A 25,901-nucleotide genomic window follows, 5' to 3' on the forward strand; every position below is an offset into this window, starting at 1 on the left:
AACCTTCAATTACTTGGTTCACTTTATATATATATAAATATTTGTGCTTTTTTTTTTTTTTTTTTTTTTTTACATCGAACCTCGCAAAATTGTTCCGCTGGTATGAATGCTCCTCTGTGCCACAAGTTTGAACCCCTGTCCAATATGAATGTAATAAAAACATTTATGAAAAGCAAACATGTAAATCATGCATGAAATGGTTAAAGATGCCTGTATTCGAAAAAGGCAATTAATAATTTTCCAAAATGCAGCTTTTTTATTGAAAAGGAAAACAGTTCTGCACAATTAAGAACATTTAAGTCATGTACTGTTGAACACAGAGAAAGCTTAATTTTGTTCTGGATATACTTTGCTTCTTCTATCACATGAAATAAAAAATTAGTTTCAGAAATGCCAAGACGAGCATCTCATGGAGCGAAATACTAGGTTTCATTTCAGCTGAAAGTCATGGGTCCTTCAAGAGGTTGACCGAAAACTGCAAAAAAACTCCCCGATTTAAATCTAACTGTACAATCGTTGAAGGTGAGTGAACATGAATGCTTTGGTATATGGTATATGTAAAATTTTTGCATTGGATTATAATTAGTACCAATGAAAACAAAAACACAAGAATGTATTGTTATGACATGAATTCATACCAATTTCCATCACACTCAATCAATTTGTCTGGGTACATTCCGCTCAAAGCAAGGTTTTCAAGGAGAAAAATACTGGTTGCCCAGCTGGACTACAGAAGAACCATCCAGAAATGTCAGCAGGGAGAGGAGAGACCTCAATGAGTCCCTGCTGTACAGGAATGTTGACTGCCCATTGGACAAATAAACAGCTACAGTGCATTGAAAAAGTACAAAATACACATTCATGCTCAAATTGAAAAATGACCTGCAGATGATATAAGGCATCATGAATAATAAGTGTACCATAATGACAGCTTACAGTTTGTTTAAAAAAAAAATTTTTTTTTAATCGTTACATTTGAAAAACGTCCAACCTAGTAATACAGTACAGATCATAAAGAAAAATAATTAGAAAAAAAAATTAAACACACACAGAGATGCGTATATCCTGAAATCCCAGAGAGACGAGACAAAAATACACCAAATCATGATTGAATCAATGGTGATTGCACCAAAAAACACTGTCTCAACAATTATAATGGATCCCATTCTTGATTCTGCTTATATGAATAACATTCGGATCATCAAATGAAGTTTGATATAATAAAATACCATAATAAAGGAAGGCAGGTAACATGTGATGCATCTGTAAAACAATTACATAAAGGCAATGTTGTTGGGTTTTTTTTGCATGAGATGTAAATCCATAAGAAAAATATCTACAAAATGTTTTGATGCATATTTAAAATCCTTCCGTACATCCCGCAAAAGACCTAAAATTGGACCAGATAAGTGGACACACTTATCTGTGAATGTGCAGCCTTCACAACCTGCTTAAATCACTTACAACAGTTTTTTTCAATACACATCCAGTTTGTGTGGCTTCACACAAAATGGACCAACTAGGGAGATAGATCGGGTCTGTGCTCATGGAAGAGGCTACTTCAAGAAAAGAGGGAGGCTTGATTTGAACAGTATGGTCATGGTGGTAGGATTAAAATGACAAGCGTGAGTGTTTTAGCATTTCTTCATCTCAAATGAATAACGATAGTGGCCATCACTTAATATCAGAATCAGACACACTGCTCAAGTATCCTTTCATGAAATGAGAGCACCTAAAGAACATTTTTCTACTCTGTCAAACCTTTGTCCCTTCGTACACAATCCTCTTTTACCCTCATTTTATAATCAGCCTGCTTTAGTTTATTTCTACAGTCTCAAAAGCTCTCGCCTAAAATGTTGCATAGTGAAAAAGATCAAGGACCATATGATGGATGTGAATAAGTAGAGTAGATTGGGCTCTTTTAAATGAAGGGTGCAGACACCCAGGAAGAAAACCCCCCAAAAGCAAGGAATTGATAGATTCTTCCTTTTGACAACAGTTGAACAGGCTTTGTTTGGGAGGAAATTATTACGAAGAATGTGGCATTAGACGTAAACACAACCCATGTGAAGAAGGCTCATTTTAGACCACAGAGGCGATTCTTTTTTTTTTTCCAATTGCACCACAATAGCAGGAAAATTTGAGTACCTCCCAGCTATTTGACTGCAAATCAGAATCCAAGGCACTATATGACTGTATCTAGTCAAGATAAACAAGGATTTGTGAATGTACAAAAGAGCTCTGATTAAAGGCGAATTAATGTTGCTCAAAAACCTTGTGTTGAGTATGCTTAACACAGACAGTATAAAAAACAAAGACACAGAATAAAATCTGATGTACAGGTAATGTGTATCAGTATGATGTGTGTCAGTGTTGTGCAAAAAGGTGGTGTTTACTATTATACCGGCTGTGGCCAGCACACGGTGCCATTGAGTCTACACCAGCAGCCTCATTTTTAAAATTTGATAGAAACTCTCAAATATAAATCAATAAAATGTCAATTCAGAATAAATATAATTTATGTGAATACAAATGTGTCAATTGATAGAATTAGGAATAACAAACCAGTTATTAGTTTTTAAAAGCAATAGCCAATTTGCCTAGTAAAATGATCGTATTTTACATTGATATACATTTTCTTGGAGAAAATAACATTGTTTCGTCGCACCAACTGTAACAGGATGCAAGAGATGCACTTAATGGGTGTGCTGGTCGTCCTGGTCAGACGGCGACTCCTTTAGGAAGGGACTGAAGGAGGAGCGGACGGTGCGACCCCGCAGAGGCTGCTGCACACGAAAGTTGTTCACCATGCTCTTTTGGACCTGCTCCTCGGCTGAGGTAAAAAGAAGGCTCCGGAAGACAGCCAGCTACGAAGGGATAAAATGCACAAGTTGCATGTGAGCAGGCATGATTAGATCTGTATTGCGTGAACAAGTACTCTCTACAGTGGTCATCAAATTCAATAGAACAGTGGTCTCCAACCATAGACTTAATAATCTATTGACATGACACGGGAAACGGGGCCGATTCGTAGGGAGCCTACTTTCAAAAACTTCAAATTCAAATATTTACAAAACCATAACTGCTACGGACCTAAAACCAAAACAGGCACCTACCTTAGCCATATATGAGTCTCCATGAGCAGCGGTATCAAAAACTTCAAAGTCGTTCCCCCATAAAATCCCGATTAATAATATTCTATATACGTATAACACAACTTAAAATGGCTATAAAAGTCTCAGATTTTACACTAGATGCACAACAATCACCAAATGCAGAGATAATCACCTATATGTTCGGGATCAATAGCAATATTTAACATATAAGTTTTTGACCAAAATAGCAACTTAATTTTTTTTTCATTTACTGCAAGTTTTCAACAGCTAATAAATCACTCAAATTGACATCAGAAACTTAATACTTAAGGAAAACATGCTGAATCAACCATAAATAATATGTAAATAGATAATTAATAAATTCTATATACAGTCACAACTTATTATAGAACAGAATATCCCTTTATTATCATTATACAATATATACTGTTAGTAAATGAGGCTTGCGGCCGCCTGGCGTAAATAGAGCTTTTCTGGCGAAAATTCTGTGTATAAATGCTTAAATCCCAATTTTCTTCATAGATATGGACGTAAAACAGTCTCGATTCTTGGTTAAAAGCAAAAAAAAAAAAAAAAAACGTACAGTTAGCGTTTATTTTACGTATATTGACGAAGTACCATGCTACTATGTTCGCAAATGAGGCTAGCGGCCGCCTTGCGTAAAAGGAGCTCTTCTGATGAAAATTCTTTTGAATAAATGCTTAAATCCCCGAATTCTTCATATATATGGACGTAAAACAGTCTCGATTCTTGGTTAAAAGCAAAGAAACCGTACAGCCATGCTACTATGTTAGCGAGTGAGGCTAGCGGCCGCCTGGCATAAAAGGAGCTTTTCTGGCGAAAATTCTTGTGAATAAATGCTTGATTCCCTTACGAAAATTAGCCGCCTCCCTGTGTAAACAAAGAAGAAAATCCCTGCGACCAAATGCTTCAATCACGCATGCATGGTATGAAAAATATAATATTTACCGTAAATCCTCGAACAAATCACTCGTGAGACAATCCTTCCTGTTTGTATGTGGTACAACTTTCGTAGTTAAAACCAATCGTAAGTAAATCCAAGCTTAAATCCGAGATGAGCGTGTGCCGTCTTCGGCTATTACTAAATGAAACTCGGCCTCCTCTGATAAGGCGTCGTGCAAAGAATGACGAAGTGACACGTCAATAGTGATGATGTCTATGCGCCAACCTTTTTTGCACCACGGACTGGTGTGACACTGGCCTTTTTTTCACGGACCGGCAATATGTGGCAGAAAATGACAGTAAATATAAAATAACACAACAGGGCTAAAAACAAACATTAAGTGCAAGGAAAATATAACTCACAATACACTGAATCAACCTTTTTTAACAGCAGCCTCTCCTAAAACTTGACGGCAAATATCCTTGGTCACAAGCATAATGAGTTATTTCCAATTGTGAAAGGTTTCTTGCCCTTAGCAATACGGTTCGCCAGTGTCGCCACGAGGTATGATGCTCTCAATTTGGTGTCTTGTTTGCAAGCTGTTAGCCACATATTATGAAGAATGGACTTAGTGTTAGGCTCTTCTTCTGGCTCAGCAGGTGGCCTTTTTCCCGTAAAAAGCGGTCCAAAGACATCGCCACCCGCAGCACACAGCCAACAGCAGCTAATGTTACAGTTTACATTGATTGACGCTGGGCTGCAAATACCTCAGTAAGGGCGACCAACCACAAATATACAAAGCCAGAATTCTGCTCAAAAAGTAGCGGGTATTTAAAGATAATCCAACAACAATTTGCCTTTCAGACCCCGCGTTTTGGTCAGCTTTCTTTCTGAAAGAAATAAGAAAAAAGAAGTCCTGTGCTAAAGAGAAAAGCAATCCCAATGACAAAGATTTTAACATGTATTTTACAAATGAAATGCCTTAATGAATCATTTTTTTTCTTATGAATGGTTTTCAAAAGCTTTATTGGTGGATTTTCTCAAGTTAAAGCGCAACACAGAAATTCATAAATTTAATTGTGTAAGCAGGATCTGTGTATTATTCTTATTATTTAATTACAGGTGTTTCAGCTCATTTCAATTGATTTTATTTAAATGGGCTATTATTTATTTTATTATGTGTTTATATTTTACAAATGTGATGTAGAATTCATTTATATTGTATATTTTATGTTGTATAACTTTAGTTCCTATGTGAATATTAGTTCCTACTTGTTTTGTTGTGGTAGGAGGGTTTTGTATTGAACATGGGGCCGTGTTGGTTATAACAGCAGAGAAGACAGCAGTAAATCAACAAAGACAAGTCAACTGTGCCAGGATCTACCACTTAAGAGATCTGATGGACTCAAAAAGTGGGTTACGATTGCATATTAGTTTAAAAATCGACCGGATCCACCGTATTTTTACACGAGTGACTTCCATTCTGCCCGATCCTAGCTACTGGTAGTAGTATTGACGCAGGAGGGTCGTGTCTCGCGTCAAATAATAAACTCTGCCGTTCTTTTCGCGTGCGTTGTGTTGAGCCGCTTCTGGGACGCGTCTAACACGCGGCCGCACTGCGACTGGTGTGTATTGGCTGATTGACTTTAACGTCCATGTTTCACTGCGTTCTCACGGCGGCCACGTTGTCGCGCCATTGACGTTTCTTACTGTCTTACCGTGTTGGTCCTCATTATAGTATAGAAAGACGGAGTAAATATAATCTACACAAAGAAACTGTAACCTGATCGACTCACAGCCTCGAAAAGTAAGGGTTACATTACGTCAGAATCTCGTTCGGTACGCCTCCGTTCCGAACGGAGCACCCCGTACCAAAACGGTTCAATACAAATACATGTACTGTTACACCCTTACTAAATAGTATTGATGTGTCAAGAGGCACTGGCTGTATTGCAGTCGTTAACAAATTATTCATTATTTCTCTGCGGCCTGGTAGCAAATGCGTCACGAACCAGTACTGGTCCCGATGGTTGGGGATCACTGTGAAAACAGCTCTTTTTCTATAAAATATGAAGCATGAATTGGAGAAATTTGAAAAAAATTCATACGTTAACTGATAAGATGATTATTAATGAAATATTTATTAAATATTTGCTTTTACCAATGAAGGCTCACAATAAAGTATCGATTGCTATAATAGGATGTTCCATGAATGATTGCAGTAAGAGACATTTTATTGATAACTATAGACATGTTTAACTCTTGATAAAACTGCCTTGTCATTCTGACTGATTTTATCTGGCCTAGGTTCCACAGGTCAACTTCAATACATTTAAGGAATCATATTGTTGCATTTTATTACTTACTAATGCTATTGCTTCATGAAATGTATTTGATGAGATAGTTATTAAGTTGTTATTATATATTTGCTTTTATCAATTGCTGCCCGCAATGAAGAAATGCTTTTGCTTATTGCTGCCTGCAATGAAGAAATGCTTTTGCCTATTATTATTGTTCACAAAGAAAAAATGTTTTGTCTTGAAGAAGCCTCTTGCCTGGTCAAGGGCAGAAGATGCTGCTTCGCTTTGCTGAAATGTGCTGACACACATGTATATAATTCCACCTACATGCAAACACATAGCCAAACAAAGACAAGAGGTGTCGCCAGCTTGCTTCCCCTTTTTCCCTTTTAGGGCAAGACACCCTTCTGTTGCTAGGGCCATCCCAAATAAAAAGCGAGGTGAAGGAGGGGCTAGGCAGAACGATTGCGGAAGCTGTATAGTTTCCCCCTCTTTCTCCTTGCAAGCTTTTCAACTAAATTGAGTGCTTTCTCTCCTTATTTTGGGTAATATTATAAATGTCCACCTAAGGATTCAGGTTTGAACTTGACATTAACATGTTTTAATAAGGAGCGTTTTTTTTGTTACATTGCTCTGTATTTCATACTACTGAGATTTAGAAGCAGTGTAACAACTGCATCCAGGGGCAGAACTTCGGTGGGGGGGGACTGACAGTGCGGCCAAACCCGGGCTTTTAGGTGGCCTGGTTTTTGGACATAAAGGGGGCACGGGTGAGCAAGGGTAGGTTCTCAAAATAACATATGATGATGCGTGGAGCTATAACAGAGTGTATAAGTGTTTAAATTTCTTTGCCACCTAACCCCCACCCCCTACGAGAGAGCCAACAAAAATGTGGAAATGTGGACTGGCTGTGAATTACTTTTCACCACACGAGCTCTCTCACTTCAAATGGATTGGACGTCTACTAGTGATAAACCTATTGAAATTCACAGCAGAAGTATGAATGCCACACGAATGGACGTCTATCATCCTTTTAGGAAGGGCGGCAAATGCTCCGTTTTTTTCTGCTCTCTTGTCTTGATCCTACATTTAAGAAGAAATATTCTATTCAAATTTAGCTTAGCACATTTTTAAAAAATTCACCTTTCATTTTACTTTTGTTTCAAACAGAAATGACATTATATCACCAGTTGTCAGCGTGGTTGGAGTGGAAGAATAGTGCTATACCCTGAGATGACTTCAGGGCCTTTTAAACATACCTGGTCATGGCTAACTTCTATGGGCTGCTTCATGACGATCCAGGTCACAGACTCAGTCAGAGGAGGAGTTGTAAGAGAGCCGTGGTACGTCCAGTAATCCTCAGTGTTGTGAGGCAACAAGCAGCCAGGATCAAATTTAGTGAACTCTACCACACTTCCCTGCAGATGTTACAGAGATTATTGTTATATGCACGTGTGTTTATTTATGTGTATAGTAGACTTACCTTGTGTCTGATAGCAGGGAGAGCATCTACCAGTTTCTGAAGGCCATCATGTCTATTCCCCACCTACACAATTACATGAGAGAGCAACGTTTCTCAACGTGCGTGAGCGTGCATTGCATTCATGCATGAGTGTGCTTTGCATGCAAGCATGAGCGTTACCTTGAGAAAGACACCAATAACAGCCAGGCCATTGTCCTCCATCACTGCCTCCTCAAACAGACTGTACTTATCTGAATTCCAGTGAACCAAGTGAAGCTGAGAAGACAAACAGTACATGTCAACCATTAGCTTATATGCAGGAGCGAGAGGCAATAAACTTTGAACTCAAAATTTGGTGTTTCCCTTATTTTCTGTGACTAATCGTAGTCCTTCCAAAGAGCAGGTACAGAAGCAATAATCAGGAATTAGGAAATGTAAATACAAACTTACAAAAAATCAGATGTTAAATTGAATTCAACGAATGTAAAGACTGAACCTGACCAACAACAGAGACATATTGTTGATTTTTTTTTTTTTTTTAAATGCCCTGCAACTATTTTAAAGGATAGCTGATTGCAAATCCTGCTGTAAGTTGGGTTCAAAGTTTGTATGCGTACATAGTTTATTGCTTTGTTATGATGGTTATAAATATTGTCTGATTTCCCACACTGATAAATGTACATCATTGGGACTAGAGTTGTCCGATATTATCGGGTAGCCGGTACAAGCATTTTAAAATGATATCGACTTCGTTTTTTCATTATCGTTTTTGGGCCAATTACATATGGCAGCGCTGTCATGTCCATTTATTGCCTGCCTGTGTTTCTGGCGTCTTTTCACCCCCTACTGGTGTTTAGGTGCAATTAGTTCCGGCACATTCCGCTGACACGGGGGTCTGCAACCCACGGCTCTAGGACCGCATGCGGCTCTGTTGTGCTGCTTTGGAGCTTTTTCAAAGATTTTTGAAAATGGAAAAAGATCGGGAGGGAAATCTATTTTTTGGTTTAATATGGTTTCTAGAGGACAAACATGACACAAACAGTCTTTCAATCCATTAATATTGTAATGAAGTTAAACTTGAGGTGGCATCGTACAACAGAGTAGTCACGTGGTGCGTCATTCTCTATAGGATCGACTGCAGGGAAAATAAACATTTAGACATGAAGGCTAATTATGTATTTCAAGCAACTTAGTCATTTTAATAGTAGGCTAACATAGCTAATATCGATACATACTGCCTGTGTTGCTTTCATTATAAGGCTTATTCAAGACTTAATTTTTTTGCGGCTCCAGACATACTGTATCAGTTTGTTTTTTGGGTCAAATATGGCCTTTCAACATTTTGGGTTGCCGACCCCTGTGCTGACGTAATCATATGTTGACACGATCTCATTGCAAATAGAGAAAGCTAAATGGACGGGCCAACGTCTGCAGCCAGTTCTTTCCCTCTCACCACGTTGTGTGTGCCTTATACACGCATACGGTGACCAAATGTCCTCTTTTGCCCGGACATGTCCACTTTTTACATCCTGTCTGTCTGTGGCGCTGTGTCCGTTTTTTTGACTGACGATTTGCATAGAATACCACGGTACTGTTAGACCAATGACGTGTTCCCAAAGAGCCTGCTCAGTTGTTAAGACTTGTGTACAATACGTATAAAATCAAATGGTCATGTACTTAAAACTGTAATTAAGTCCAAAATACCTTTGTTCTACTTTGGATACAAATTTGCGCATGTGTGCGCAGTCACAGACTCGCTTTATCATAGCGTCAACTGTCAATTTTCATTCACAAACAAAGCTTCAAGAGTCGTGACTCCAGGAGCTCACAGTTTTTTCGGCAACTGACAACTTCTTTCGGTTCTTCACACTGGTGTAATCTGTAAAGTCCCGTTTGGTGCTGATGATTGTAAACTTTTATAGCAATGTTTGATTTTTGCCTCAGCGACCGGTGCTCGGTGTCAGTGAGGTAAGCTGTGCTAGGCATTGTGGGATATGTACTTTTTAAGTGCTGTTTGGAAACATGCTGGTTGAATTGTTCTTCAGTTGATTTCGGGTAGTTGGTTGCGTTCAATCTAGAACATTGAATGACAATAATAATTGAGTGGGAATAACAATTTGTCAATGACAATTGTAGTGATAGTCTTGATGCTATGGTTTAATTTACATAATTTCACTGAAATGGCAAATGAGCTTTTTGTTCAATCCTGATTTTCTACAGAAGTGGTATTATTTCAAACATTGTTTAAGATAATTTATTTGTACTGTAAGAATTGAAAAGACAGCTATTATTTTGTTCAAGGATGTAGGTATTCGCCAATACAGAAGAAGCATTTTTTGTATCACTATTCACTATGTTTTTTGCATTATTATATTATTTTATGTTAGGTAACCTCTGCGAATTTGTGTCTTTGGTTACATAGCGATAGTTTTTTTATATATATAAAACGGAATTTTTCTATCCAAATGGAGGAGGCGCACTTTAAAAATATTAAAGTGATAAGGCATCTTTGAGTGAACTTCACGTAAAATTTTAAGTAACTCGAGGCTGGGCCGAGTGTCCTCTTTTTTGGAAATCAAAATATGGTCACCCTATACAAACATCACTTGTAAAGCATAACCCTCCTGTGTATTATATTAATGTGCGTTGTGTAGTATATAGGAGATGTGTATATTTTGTTTTATTTGCATTTCTGGTAAAATGTGGTTACATTATTTCATCGCTTGCAAGCTGTACTATCAGTTTCTATTTAAATTGACACCTAGTATAGTTTGCTTTATTTTGTGACTTTATTCCATATTATTGACACAATGTTTAGTTGTTTTTAGTTTTACAACAAAGTATCACTGCTCTTGTCAAGAGAAAGATGACCAATTCAATTTTACTCCAGCGTCTGACTTCTCTTTAGCGGCTGATTTGTTCAGAATAAGTGCCTTATTGGCACTTTGCACTTGATCCCAAAATATGATTTTGCACTATTTTGATGTCGACAATTAATATAGTGGTGCAATATAGACTTTTTCCATAACTTCAGCTGAAGGTGTTCTCTTACAGTATTTTTCACAGAATGTTTATTTGGAAATCCTTGAAGTTGTTACATTTCTCAGTATTAAAGCATCAAGTGGGGCATCACAATGCAATTAGCCATAATATTTTACGACCACATATAACAACGATAACGATAATCTGTATCGGATTTTTGGAGCTGGACAATATCGGGATATTTATCATCAGTTAAAAAAATAATTATTGGACAACTCTAATTGGGACCAAGGTTAGGACAGAAAAACACAATTTACAACTGCTTGTTATGATGTGATGTCTGTATGAACACATTCCTAGTATCAGAAATTACGGCTTAGCAGAGGACTTTTAGACGGGGTAGGTGGAAGACATTCCCTTAATCGAAGTGCCCAGATCACCAGCAGATATACACTTGGCGTACCAGTTTAATGCCACTAGCAGAGAAGAGTAGACTAACTTTGGACAAAAGACAAGATTAGTTTAAATTTAGTTCTATTAGTTCTATTTACTTTAAAACACATTCCTCCTTATTCCCCACTGGCAATGCATGACTTGTTAACATATTTGTGATTAGCATGCTACGTTATGTGTGGCAGGTGCATATAAGCGATTGGTCCTGGACAAGAAATATTCACAGATTTTTTTTCCCTAACAAAAAGATAACTGCTGAGACACTGGTGAAAACAGTGAGACTGAATCAGAACAGTAAATTGAACAAAATTTAAACAAAAACAATGAGTTGAAAGACAATGAAACTGAGACTTAGGTGAAGTTTGTGAGTTTATCCATTCTGATTTTGCATCAAATTGTATTTTGTTGTTATAACCACTTGTATGTCATGCTAAACGATTAACATACAAAGTTAGAGCCAAAATGCGGTTATAGCACCTCAAGTGTATGAGTTGGACGTGCTAAACAGTAACACTATTTCGATGTCCTGCCCTCGTCACTTCTTTTGGTATCACTCATCAAATGCAGTTTCTCTTTATGCACCTCTGTGGACTAATAAGTGAGATACTACCATAGAGTGATATGAAAAAGTATCTGAAGCTTTTGGAATTTCTCACATTTCTGCATAAAATCACCATCAAATGTGATCTGATCTTTGTCAAAATCACAAAGATGAAAATACAGTGTCTGCTTTAACTAAAACCACACAAGCATTTATACGTTTTTATATTTTAATGAGGATAGTATGCAAACAATAACAGAAGTGAGAAAAATAAGTAAGTGAACCCTGTGCCTAAGGAGACTAAGGAGCGATTGACACCAATTTTTACCAAACATTTTAAGTTAGGTGTGTGTCCAATCACGGATGAGTGGTTTAAAGCTGCCCTGCCCACTATATAACACACACCTGGTAAGAAATGTCTTGAAGAGAAGCATTGTCTGATGTGCATCATGGCTCGGTCAAAAGAGCTGTCTGAAAACCTGCGATCAAAGATTGTTGATTTGTATAAAAATGGAAAAGCGTCTAAAAGTCTGGATGTTCATCAATCGACAGTCAGAGAAGTTGTCTACAAATGGAGAGAGTTTGGCACTGTTGCTTCTCTCCCAAGGAGTGGCCGTCCACCAAAGATGACACCAAGAGTTCAGTGCAGAATACTCAGAGAAGTAATAAAGAACCCTCGAGTGTCTGCTAAAGACTTACAGAAATCATTGGCACAGTCGAATATCTCTGTGCACACATATACTATATGTAAAACTATGGCCAAGAATGCTGTTCATGGAAGGACTCCACGGAGGAAGCCACTGCTGGTGGAAAAATGGAGCAGCTCACCAACATCAACACCTCATCCCCACTGTGAAGCATGGTGGTGGAAGCATCATGATTTGGGGCAGTTTTGCTACCCCAGGGCCTGGACAACTTGCAATCATTAATGGAAGAATTAATTCAAAAGTTTATCAGGATGTTTTGCAGGAAAACCTGAGGCCATCTGTCAGAAAGTTGAAGCTAAAAAGAGGATGGATGCTGCAGCATGACAATGATCCAAAAGAGAGAAGTAAATCAACTTCAGAATGGTTTCAGAAGAACAAAATACACATTCTGGAGTGACCAAGTCAGTCCAGACTTGAACCCCATTGAGATGCTGTGGCATGACCGAAAGACAGTGCTTCACGCCAGACATCCACGGAATCTGACTGAACTACAGCAGATTTGTAGAGATAATGGGCCAACATTAGTCCTGATCGATGTGCCAGACTGATCTGCAGCTACAGAAAGCATCTGGTTGAAGTTATTGCTGGCAAAGGGGGGGCACAAAATATTAAACGTGATGGTTCATTTACTTATTTTTCCCCTTTCTGTCATTGTTTGCATGCTGTACTCATTAAAATATGAAAACCTATAAATGTTTGGGTGGTTTTAGTTAAAGCAGACACTGTTTTTTCATCTGTGTGATTTTGACAAAGATCAGATCACTTTTGATGGAGATTTTATGCAGAAATGTGATAAATTCCAAAAGGTTCAGATACTTTTTCATACCACTGTATCTAGAATTTGTTGCATACCTCTGCAGGAAATAACCTCCTGTCCACGGTGTGTTCTGACCCCCAGGCATTGCTCTCACCCCAATGGAAGTGGAACTGGCACAGCCTAAATTTGTCTTGCAAAGGGCCCCCTTTTAAAGCTGTGGAAGCAAATGAAGGGATATAATGTTGTTAAACTGACTTTTTTTACACAGATTCAACCATTACAAAAACATGACAGTCATCACTTTCACTGTCTCATGGGGAGATGTTCTACCAGAGAGGGCAAGTGAGCAATGTGACAGACAGATATCAACACTATTATAACCTAAGACTATTATGGTTATCTCTGAGGTTGCAGGTGATGCAGAAATGAAAGAAGTAGTTACAGTCCTTCCGTTTGAAGAACTTTAAGTCTTCATTCCAAACAGGTACCTTGTGTCTGTCAATGTTAATTGCTTTATTCGACGTTTGCATGTCAGCAGGGAGATGTGAGGTCTCTGGACAGAGTTCTTGATCGAGCATGAAATAAACAGCGTAACATAAAAGTACGTAATAATAAGTCAATTAGCATTACAAATAGTGCTTCCAACGATTAATCGATTATTCGAGTATTGGATTACAAAGAAAGATTCGAATTAAATTTTGCTGATTCGAGCATTCGTTTAAGTAAAGTGGCTTTGTAATGGTTTATTTCGAAAGTGCTTGCACTTAGTTTTATTGATTTGGGTGGATTCACTGCCCTCTAGTCTGCCTCATTTCACATGTTAAGACCAACATGAGCCAAGTTTTTGTTTGTGCTAATTTTTTTTTGAATGAATTCGTAATTTAGTTTATAGGTATATTTAGCCGTTTTTTGTGGGAATATGAGTCTGAACCATTTGCTGAGAGCATTGTTAAGAAAAAAAAAAACGTTAGCGTGTTATAGCATTTAAGCTAGTGGACTTTTGCTATGTAAGTTAGCCAATTGTTCTTTTGTTGTACATAGATCCTTATTTTTTTTTTTATATATATACACAATTGTGGTCAAAAGTTTACATACACTTGTGAAGAACATAATGTCATGGCTTTCTTGAGTTTCCAGTTATTTCTACAACTCTGATTTTTCTCCGATAGAGTGATTGGAACACATACTTCTTTGTCACAAAAACATTCATGAAGTTTGGTTCTTTTATGACTTTATTATGGGTTAACAGAAAAAGTGATCAAATCTGCTGGGTCAAAAATATACATACAGCAACACGAATTAGCAATTTCTTGTGAGTGATTATTGACTTGAACAATCATTGACTTGAACAAGTCAGGAAAGTCACTTGGAGCCATTTCAAAGCAGCTGCAGGTCCCAAGAGCAACAGTGCAAACAATTGTTTGTAAGTATAAAGTGCATGGCACTGTTTTGTCACTGCCGCGATCAGGAAGAAAACGCAAGCTATCACCTGCTGCTGAGAGAAAATTGGTCAGGAGGGTGAAGATTCAACCGAGAATCACCAAAAAGCAGATCTGCCAAGAATTAGAAGCTGCTGGAACACAGGTGTCAGTGTCCACAGTCAAGCGTGTTTTGCATCTCCATGGACTGAGAGGCTGCCGTGCAAGAAGGAAGCCCTTGCTCCAAAAGCGGCACCTTAAGGCTCGACTGAAGTTTGCTGCTGATCACATGGACAAAGACCTTCTGGAGGAAAGTTCTGTGGTCAGACGAAACAAAAATCGAGCTGTTTGGCCACAATGCCAAGCAATATGTTTGGAGGAGAAAAGGTGAGGTCTTTAACCCCAAGTACACCATGCCTACCGTCAAGCATGGTGGTGGTAGTATTATGCTGTGGGGCTGTTTTGTTGCCAATGGAACTAGTGCTTTACAGAGAGTAAATGGGATAATGAAGAAGGAGGATTACCTTCAAATTCTTCAAGATAACCTAACGTCATCAGCCCGAAGATTGGGTCTTGGGCGCAGTTGGGTGTTCCATCAGGACAATGACCCCAAACACACATCAAAAGTGGTAATGGAATGGCTAAATCAGGCTAGAATTAAAGTTTTCGAATGGTCTTCCCAAAGTCCTGACTTAAACCCCATTGAGAACTTGTGGACGATGCTGAAGAAACAAGTCCATGTCAGAAAGCCATCAAATTTAACTGAACTGCACCAATTCTGTCAAGAGGAGGGGTCAAAGATTCAACCAGAAGCTTGTGGATGGCTACCAAAAGCGCCTAATTGAAGTGAAAATGGCCAAGGGACATGTTACCAAATATTAGCGCTGCTGTAAGTATATTTTTGACCCAGCAGATTTGATCACTTTTTTCTGTTCACCCATAATAAAGTCATAAAAGAACCAAACTTCATGAATGTTTTTTGTGACAAAGAAGTATCTGTTCCAATCACTCTATCAGAGAAAAATCAGAGTTGTAGAAATAACTGGAAACTCAAGAGAGCCATGACATTATGTTCTTCACAATTGTATGTAAACTTTTGACCACAACTGTATATATACCATTTGAGGCTCAGCTCAGGTATTTTAATTTTTCGTTTTCCTCATCCAATTACTCGATTATTCAAACTGACTAAGTCATCGATTAATCGATTACTAAAATAATCGATAGCTGCAGCTCTAATTTCAAATATAAGTTTTGAATATCTGCTACAGGGGCGCTATAATAGCGTTGGAACGGCCTAAAATCTCCAAGATACCCAGATCTCACTGTGTTTGATTTTTTTGTTTTGTGGCCAATATGTAAAAGTATCCTGTATACTGATTTGACCTCAAACGGTACACTTAAGACAACAAGTGATAACTTTACTTTATAACCAAATGCATAATCTAATCCAATTGAATTAAAGAGGAGTACTAATTCTGACTTTTGAAAAAACACGCTCCTCTTTTTTTACGGTATTATAGGGAGCCACAATGTTGCAAAAGATCAACCTTTAGTTAGGTAAATAGAGTAGTTAATAAGATACTGTGATGCACAAGTATATTTCAAATGTGGTGATTTGGTCATTTCACCACCAAACTATAATGTGAACAATTCTGTGTAATGTTTGCAAGTAATCTGTAGCAGGACTTGTCAATAATCATTATTCTTGCCCTCTAGAAAATGTGAGTCACATGACAGTCACCAGCAGCACATGGTGGGTTTATCCGTGGGTCGTCAGTGTAATGTTATGTTCATGATTGACTTTACCACAAATGTGACAGGCTGACAAAGGAGTACATCCTTTGTGCATGGATAAAAATTCAAAGTTGTTCTGAATTCAAAGAAATTTTTGCTCTCTATCATTCATAATACTGCTGTGTAAATGAGAGCACCAACTACAGACAAGTGTGTATGTCTGAAAAGAAGAAACGTTTTTTTTCTGTAAAATGTCACTCACTTGACTTGTCTGTCGTGTCATCATATTCAACCAGGAAGGAGTAACCATTATTCCAGATTTGCTGGCATGTTGTTGGGTCATAGTCAGCGACCAAAGGTTTCAACTGGCAATCAAAGACGCTCTTTCGGACAACAATATCAATCGGAGACTGACGGTCACCTCCTGGAACTGCAAGGGGTCCCTGCCACATGGGGTGCACTGGATATAGAAGAGAAAGCCAGAGAAACATTGCATATTATACAACATTTTAACTGCATGTCTAAGGAAACATACAGAACAAACCTACCTTTCATGTTGTATTCGGCCGCCTCCTTCATTGCTAAACAGCAATCCATTTTAAAATAATATTTAAACTGTCGCTGTGAGAACTCACTCAGGAGTAGACACTTAAAGACAAACTTGCTTGTCAAGCTACGTGAAAGAATTGAATGAAAAAATTGCATTTGCCTAATGGCACTTCCTTCTAGCCCTGCATATCTTCTTTAAAGGTAATAACTAAATAAGAGCGAAGTAGGCTGGCTGTACACAAAGTGACCTGCGGAATGTCCTGGCACGCCCCCAGCTTCACTCCACAGGGAGTGAATCAGACCCCTGTTAGGGTCGAAAAGCCTTCTCAGGCCAAAGTCTGTACACGGACCGGACTAATTACACAACACTCTGCTTTCCTTCCCAATCTTCTTCTGATTGTACCTTCTTCTGAAAGTCATAGAAAACAAATCCATGTGTGTTTGAACGGGCAACCTATGAGGACTGTTTCTCGCTGCTATAATCACAGGAGAGAGTGCATCTGAAGAGAAAACAGTCATTGTAGTGTAGCTGTCAGGGACTCAGAAACAACCACTTATTGTCTCCATCTGCAATCATGCAGCACAAGGCTTAAGACTTCCGCTGCGAGCAAAGCTGAACAGTTCTGACTGAGAGATGACCTTCATCTCTTTAAGCCTTTAGCGACTCCTCCTGGGAGCACTTGGCTGCCTAATTCAGTTATTGCAATGGTGCAAATGATGTTTTTCAAAGGTTTTCAAAATTAGTCAAATGCTCTGCTTCTGCTTGGTGTCTGTTCCGGTCTACATCATGAGTCGTCCTCAGCACAAAGCCATAGACAACTGAACAAGAACGAAGGTTCTGTATGGACTTTGGAGCGGTAAAATCTGGGGGGTGTCTTCATAAAATTTAGGTCAGGGCCCTTTTAACTTTTAACTTACCTTAAAACAAATGTATTTGGGATTAGAAGAGTGAGCAAATATGAGGACAAGACGGAAACTTTGAACTTCGTCAGGAGGTGTGGCTAAATCTGAGGATCACTCTTATGATCACTCCAATTTACTGTCCACCAACACCAACAAAAAAACAAACACATCTAAGAGATATAAAATAAGTACCCTAATTAGTGCACTAATTTCTATAATGAGGTCAGAGTGGGTGTTGATTTATATTCAGCAAATCCTCGTTATGGCAAAGTACAATTACACTGTATTAAAGTCAATATTAGAAAATATTTGCATGTATTTTTTTTTTTTTTTACAGCAAGGTGACAAACTAAAGAAAAACAATAACAAAAAATCATTTGGGAAAAACCTCCTATATTCTGCGATTGTAACATTTCATTTCTGAGCCTGCAAAAGCAAACTAAATGGTAAATAACAACTGGACTTGAGTATAGCAGTTTCTATTGCATGCTGCAACAGTTATCTGAGTGAGTATCACAGCCAGTATTTTCAGAAATATGGCTTCTGTATATTGACTATATTAGTATGTACAGTAGTTGCTACTACATATTGATAGCAGCCTCTACTGCCTCTGATAGTAATTACAGGAAGCAAGCGTATTGGAGGAGGTGAAAAAAAGATAGTTAGTTAGCCTCGCCATACCAGTCTAAGTTATGCATTTGTTTATAGCGATGTTATCTAGATTGCAAAATTGCTATGCTTCTGGAATTACTGGTTGCAGATTACATCTAAAGACCTAGCCTGCACGCCCAAAAACACACTTTAGGAAACAAAATAGTTCAACGTTTTAAACATAGGTGGTACATATTTGTTTGTTATGTTAATCAGATGAACACATAAGTACTTAAAAATGTCTGGAGTCCTCTTATATAGTGCTGGTCCCCAGGGATATTTGTTCACTTTTGGCTATCCCATAACCCAGCAGTACAGTATTTAGGACATTCTGACCATAGACCTAAAGAATGTGATCACTGAATTGTTTTGCGGAATGCTCAAATAACTCATAAAAGGGCTTTACAAGTACGGGAGGAAAACATGGTACCAGTCATTCTGGTATCCTCAACAGTAAGAAACGGGAAGCTAATGGAGATTGTTGAAACACTATAGGTGATGAATGATCATTCCTATGGTTTGTTCCAAAAAATAAAGGCCTGTTTAAGTAATTTAACTACAAATACGTGTCAAACTCAGACCCACGTGCCAAATCTGGCCCACAAAGTAATTATATTAAGCCCACAAAATCAAAACAAATGTGGATTAGCCAGGCAGTATATAATGTAGTGCATGCACTGCTAATACTACAAGTCCCAGAAAGCTTCCATGTTAGTCAATACAAGTGAACACCCACTCTTTTTCAGTTGTGGTCATTAGCAACTTTACCGCCACTTTCCTCGGGGTAGCCCCCAAGAGATGCACAGGATGTAAGTGAACGTAGCGTACAAGCACATAACTCCGCAAACAGATAACAAAAAACTAATCATATATTTGTTATTATTGTTGTTGTTGTTTCAGTCTATTTTTTTATATAGTAGAACAACAGGGAAAAAATGGCTACAATTGCAAGTTAATAGGTAGATGGAAGCATTAAAGAACACCGTCTGTTTTTAAGGGTGGCAAATCGGTCTATCACTCTGCTCTGACTCTACAGGTCAATAAAGTATCAGTGAAGTGATTATTAGTAGTGTATTATTACTGATGATAATCATAGGTGAATGAGCTCAGCTCCTGTACTCATCCATGCATTAAGTGAGAAACACAGCTGATACTCCAGAAGGAAGTCACCCCAAAGATAGTGATAAAAAGAGTGCACAATTAACTCTATAAACAAGCACGACCTTCGGAATGCATTTCAGACTAACTAGCTAGCGGCAGCTAAGTAGCAGCGTTATTTTAAAGATTGGATGTAATTTTTGGCCGCAAAACAACAAAGGTAAGACGTGCGCGGAGATTGTCTGTAGTGTGCAAGCCAGCTTTTTATTTGTCAAACACGGAGCAGTTGGCTTATTAATCACATGGGACTTGCTGCTGTTAGTCGGGGGCTGGAGCTAACTGTTATTATCAGCAGTGATAAATACCCATTTTATTGGAAAAACTTCTTATATCCATCCTTCATCCATCTATCAGCGCTCTGCTCTGTGTGCGTCAGAAGTACACACACGCAAATGCCGGTGTTTGGCAATTCCTTCCTACACGAAGCTCAGTGCACTTGCACAAGCATCCGCACGCATGCGCACATGGTTAAAAGCGGCGAGTACTCACCATTTTTGTTTTTATTAAGTTTTTTTTATCACCTTTTCATTGTCTCAAAAATACTTTTTGCATGTATTCCCCTCTCATACTTTTAACCACTGTGTTTTTTTTGTGGTAGCTTTAAAGAAGTTGACCACATTAGTAGGGATGGGAATTGATAGGATTTTTACGATTCCGATTCCATTATCGATATTGCTTAACGATTCAATTCTTTATCGATTCTCTTATCGATTCTAATTTGGGGAAAAAGAAGAACAAACGTTTTAATTGCCATCGAGTTTGTTTAATCAGAAGTCACAACCTTACAAACTCACAACAAGGTCAAAAGAGGCCCAAAGCCTCAATATTAACTGTGGCAATAAGTGGCAAATGCACAAGAATGTGTAACATTTTACTGAAACATTTTTCTAATAGAAATAAAAAATATTGGTATATATTGGCATATAGGTCGTTGGTCTGCCGTTAGCAATATGTGTTAAACTTGCAGGGGTCCCCAAACTTTTTCCAGTGAAGGCCGCATAACTTTTCCCTTTTCTGATGAGAGGCCGGGGTCAGTTTGTAACAGAAAAAGTGTGACGATTGCAGGAGTGCCTAAATGTAAAAAAATATTGTTTTTCAGAAAGCCACAATCAAATAACCCTTTCTGGATATTTCACGGAACAAAAGTAAATAAAATAAAAATGATGGAAAATGAATGAATGAATAATAATATAATATAATAATAATTAATAATAATAACACTATTAATCAAATAGATAAGAACCAAATAACCCTCTCCGAGTTCTTCACAGAAAAAGGCCAGAAAATAAATAACACTATTAGGGGGGGAAAAAAATGCTCTCTGGTATTGTTCAGGGGGCCGGACCAAATGTCGGGGCGGGCCGTATTCGGCCCGCGGGCCGTAGTTTGGGGACCCCTGTTAAAGCGTATCATTTACCAGTATATTGAAATGCATGCCTTTTAGTTTTTATGGTGCTTTCACGCTCAAGTGGGGGCGCCCTTGCGTTTCCTCACGCGAAGAAGAACGCGCTCACGTGAAGAAGACATGCCGCATCCAAGGTGAGTGAGCGAGTTAGTGAGAGAGGGAAGCACTGCGACGACCCTACGTTCTTTGATAATGCTTGTAAAATATCTACAGAGGCAACACCTGTATGTATTATCTCTTGTGTTGTTGTTGTGTGTTTCAACTCGCAATCGGACACTTAAATCCAGTTGTGTAGTGGTTTGAACGATGTGCTAATGCTAGCGAACGCATGCTAACTGTTTTGTTATGACTGAATTAGGAGCTAATCATCGCTGATTTATGTACGTTGATGCAAACCTGTTTGTTATTGGGGACGAAACTGATTTGTTTCATTTTTATTTTCAGTTTCACTCTTCAAGTGATGGTTGAATAAAGTCAGCAAATTATACCAACGGCTTCTGTATCGTCATTTCGGAGTTTAGCTAGCTGTATAGCTGTCTCGGTGAGCACAGTGCAGTCTATTCCCTCCCGATGCAGTTATCTCCACCTTCCCTCCCGATGCAGTTATCTCCACCTTGCAATGATTGCAAGTCGTTTTGTTGTAATTTTTCCTCGTGAAGTGAAGACGCACTTTCGAGCGTTTGAACCTACGTGCTGTCATTGTTATATCACAACGCAATATGCGTCTTAAGGACTCGTTAAAGGGATCGTTAAGGCTTTTTCATTGTGATGTCGAGGCCTCGAAACACTAGGGACCGGTTCCGAATTGGAATCGGATTTCAATTCCCATCCCTACACATTAGTCACCTAGCGTATTTAAACAGTCCTTATTTGATATGACTTTAAGTATTTTCTCAAGACATTTTTAGTATGTTCTGCCTGTATGCATCTAAACAAAACAAGTTGAGAGCGCACAGTAGTACTTTGGGTGTCAAGTTCGCCTCATGTAAGATGTTTCGTAGCACATTTTGGCAGAACACCGGTAGTCCCGTACCGACTGCGAGCAAGGTGACAAGGAAAATGCGCATTGGATTTTCAGTGATGTGGGCATTCTCTATATGAACAAGTGGAATGGATTGGATAAACTAAAGGGGCTTTCTACCTTACTCTATGAAGTGAGGGGAAACTGACAGATTTATGATTATATTTAAGTTAATATTGATAGGTTATATGATTATTGATTTAAATCAATATCCTGGCAACTTCAAAGTGAAAACGTCAGCATTTTTTGTTTTTTGTTTTTTTTTTTAAATAAAACAACAACAAATTATTTAGGGGGGCTTAAGAATATTTTAGCCCCCTAAAATGGTTCTAACGACACCACTGATAACGCCCTCCCACTGAAAAAACAAAACTCAATGAGGAGAACTCATGCGTGGATTGAATGAGTCACACACTTTGAACGAGAATTTCTATACATGTCCTTAGCACAAGAAAACAAAACAAGAAAAGCCTGTTATGGGTGTGGACGGTTAATAAACTGCAAAACCATTTAACCCTTTATAGGATACTCATTTTGGCTGCCATTTATGATGCTAGACGTCCAATCGAATGACAGGACATCAAGTCAACTACTCTACGTCTTCAAATGGATTGGACATATAGCACAGTCAATGGCGGCCGATTTGGCAAACATGTTTTGTCCCATAAATGGTTAATGCATTAGCAACACCTGAAATAATTTCACAGCAACAACTGGACGCAAAAATTGCGATGTGTCGTGCATTTTAAATCCAGTGGGACCAAGGGCGTAGGTTTGCATAGAGACGGTAGGGACATAACACTACCCACTTTTCAGGATGCTCAAATTGTCCCCACCAACTTTCAAGGCAACCTTATTTGCATTATATCATGACTTCAGTAATATTGGTAATTTATATCGCCCCCCCAATATGTTGTCAGGATATAACTGACCCTACCATTAAGTGAATTATTTTCATTATGTTTAGACCCTTTTCACTGCTGAGTGTGCCAGTCCCTTTTTTCCCCCTCAAAAGCACATTTGATTGGCTGATGACACAGACACACAAACACACACACACGCAGTCACAGCCCCAGCCCCATGCAGCCTCCTCCACCCCCTTCGAAGAGGAGGGATATTAGTTGGTTTTTTTTCGACCCGCTGCAGCCACTGTATTTAATGTAAAAAGACGTCAATGTTGTGGAGGTGGGGAACACACCACTAATTTTACTACTGAAAGTCCGACCTGTATCAGCGTTAGCATAACATTAAACTGTGTGAATTTGCTAACCTGCAAAACTTGAGTAGGAAGCTGCTTAGAAAGAAGTTTCCTCCTGTATATATTTTCTACTGTTAACGTTAATTAAACTGTGAGAAATGTAGTGAACCAAGGTCTATCCCTTTCTCCCCAATTTTCATTTTTATTTTATTTATGTGGTTTTAAAGCAACCCAAAGGATATTTCATTTTTTTGTTGAATTTGGCTGTGCTTCTGGACAAAAGCAGTAGTGTCTTACCTGAAGGAAGGCTGAATTTCTATTTATTTTTGTTTATCCCTGACTAAGAGGGTTTTTGTGTTATTTCTAATTTATAATTATATATACATTATATTAATTTCTCAACAAAGTTGAGTGGTCTTCAGACAAAAGTTTATTTTTTGCATTCCTGGATAGTTGAGAGATTATTAAAAAGTTTGTATTTATTGTGTATTTTAATATAATTTATTTTTCAAGTATTGAAATATAAATTTGATAATTAAATCCAGACATTTATTCTGGAAGTTTTCCCTGTTTCTTTAGTAGTTTTTGAAAACAAAGGTTTGAATGGAACAGTGTATCACCTGAACCAATAAATGGCGGAAAACACTCAGGTGACTTGAAGTTCCGCTCCGAGACCCCGAATTTGGCCAACTTTCAAAATTGTCCGATACGCATTTGTGATACATCATTGGAAAGCTTCAAATCTCAATTTTCTTGGGGGAGAAAATTTTTGAACAGGAGGGGATTTTAAAAAAATAATAATTAAACAGCAAAACCCTATCTGGAGGTGAGAGCAGGTGAGAGCAGAATTAAAGACGCCATGACTTTAACAAGATATTATCGTGTTCTTACCTAGTTTCGATCCAAAAACTAAATGTAGCATGAATTTATGAGTGAAACATGGTCATATAACAAGGGTCGCAGAAATAAATCTCAGACATCAAGGAGTGGTCGAGATTTTCTTTTCATATATTTACCCTTTTAAACATTTTTTTCAATGTTTCTTTGTTTGGATCGATTATTTATCATCTAACATATTGGAGAAAATGTGACAGTAACAAAAAAATACAATTAAGCAATAGTTATGAGGCAGATATCCGTGACTTTTTTACAGACGCCATTTTTTTCATTGTGATGTAATTTGTTTAAAAGTTAAAAATATGCGAGTGAATTTTTAAAAAAAATAAAATTTTTAACGAAATATTAGACATCAATTAATGCTTCTAAGCTAAAAATGACAGACATTTTGAATAATAAATATTATGAAGTACCTTCGATTTATGGCTGGGTTGAAACAAAAGCGGTTGCGCGACGTCTGTAAACAAGGGTTTCCAGGGTAAAACGGACAAATTAAAAATACTTCGGGGGCTTAATGCGCCATGAATCTGCTATAGCAGCATACGGACATATTGTTCTATCAAACACAACAGTTCTTTTGGCTTAAAATACAGCAGTTTCTTTGAAAGAGGAGTGCAAGAGCAGAAACTACTTTTTCAGTCTTGTCTGTGTCTTCCGCCACATATGAAAGTTAGTGTAAGTCAATACAGATGTATTTTGCATTGATCATTTAGCTTATCAATTAATTACTATTAATTATTATTATTATTCATTATTATTAATTAATTATTGTATTAATTAATTACTGGCCCCCATTCACCCGATCTGTTTGTTCTGATTAATGTCCCGTCCCGAGCAAAAAGTGTACATGCAGGTTATGCTGGTATATCGTCCCTACCAATATTGACACCAAACCTACGCCCTTGCATGGGATTGAAACTCTAGTCCGAATTTCAGGCACATTCCCAACATCAACACTACTGCCGACTGACAGCGAAACGAGCTTTAAAAATGTATCACAGGCAACACAGAACAGAAAATCCACAACACATGGTCGTGTTTGTTAGCGATGGTACTCACTTTGCGACAGCACATATCTGCTGGAGCACGCCGTCAGATTGCATCCGCGGACGGAGGTGAAGCGGTGACTCCTCCCGGCGTGTTTTAAGAGCTGTCGGTGAAGCTGAGAAGCCAGAGGTCGAATTACTGATGACAAAGTCACCATCTCGCGTTTTTTCCTCGTTCAAGGCAGTCGGCTAACAAAACGCTTCCCACTCGACGCTTCACCCGACCGCGCAGCTAACCACTGTGTTGTCGAACTCGCCTAAAGTTAGCTGTCAAATAGACACTGAACTGTGTTACGGCAGGCTGTTTTGTGTCTCGTTCTCTCTGCTTCCGCCAGTAAAGCGGTCATACGTTGCCAAAACAAAACAAAAAACACGGTGAAAACAACAGCTAGACGAATGCTACAGTAGCAATTTATGGGAAAATAGAGTACAGATTAATACTGGCGGTATAACAGGACTGCAGGACCCCCCAAAGGAGTGTTGACTATCGACTAAACGGGGAGGGTCTGCGATATAGACCAATCAGCGTCGACCACCGAGGGGCGGCAACAATAGTGACGATATTGTACATCATCCCATTATTATTGTGGGATGATTGTCATTGCATTGCTACGGGAGAGCAAGGGGAGAAACAAGTATTTTTATAACATGGCAAACAGGATTTGTGTATTATTTCTATTATTTCATTACAGGTGT

The 25,901-nt window shown here is 38.3% G+C and overlaps 1 protein-coding gene across 2 annotated transcripts; it reads right to left on the minus strand.

Annotated features, from left to right (window-relative positions):
- Positions 1–236: 236 nt before the first annotated feature.
- ca5a (carbonic anhydrase Va) lies at positions 237–25,684 on the minus strand. Of its 2 annotated transcripts, none has more exons than XM_057837146.1 (7): positions 25,219–25,684; positions 16,640–16,837; positions 13,318–13,436; positions 7,963–8,058; positions 7,804–7,866; positions 7,580–7,738; positions 237–2,867 (listed from the first exon to the last, which is right to left on the minus strand). In XM_057837146.1, the coding sequence occupies exons 1-7, from the start codon at positions 25,361–25,363 to the stop codon at positions 2,697–2,699; spliced, it is 951 nt and encodes a 316-aa protein (XP_057693129.1). In that variant the 5' UTR covers positions 25,364–25,684; the 3' UTR covers positions 237–2,696. The 2 variants fall into 2 exon arrangements, with proteins under 2 accessions (XP_057693129.1, XP_057693128.1); XM_057837145.1 differs by lacking the exon at positions 25,219–25,684 and adding an exon at positions 16,926–17,129.
- Between the last annotated feature and the right edge of the window lie 217 nt (positions 25,685–25,901).

This window comes from Corythoichthys intestinalis, chromosome 5 (assembly GCF_030265065.1).
Source record: "Corythoichthys intestinalis isolate RoL2023-P3 chromosome 5, ASM3026506v1, whole genome shotgun sequence".
In the NCBI taxonomy this organism is placed as follows: domain Eukaryota; kingdom Metazoa; phylum Chordata; class Actinopteri; order Syngnathiformes; family Syngnathidae; genus Corythoichthys; species Corythoichthys intestinalis.

Bases quoted from the DNA above. Each gene is read 5' to 3' on its own strand.
- ca5a (XM_057837145.1), bottom strand. From the start codon at position 17,082: ATGCAATTTTTTCATTCAATTCTTTCACGTAGCTTGACAAGCAAGTTT. The intron at 8,059-13,317 runs GTATGCAACAAA...TTGTCTTCTCAG, and splicing joins GGAGGTTATTTCCTGCAGAG to CTTCACTTGGTTCACTGGAA. The intron at 7,739-7,803 runs GTAAGTCTACTA...TAACATCTGCAG, and splicing joins TCCCTGCTATCAGACACAAG to GGAAGTGTGGTAGAGTTCAC.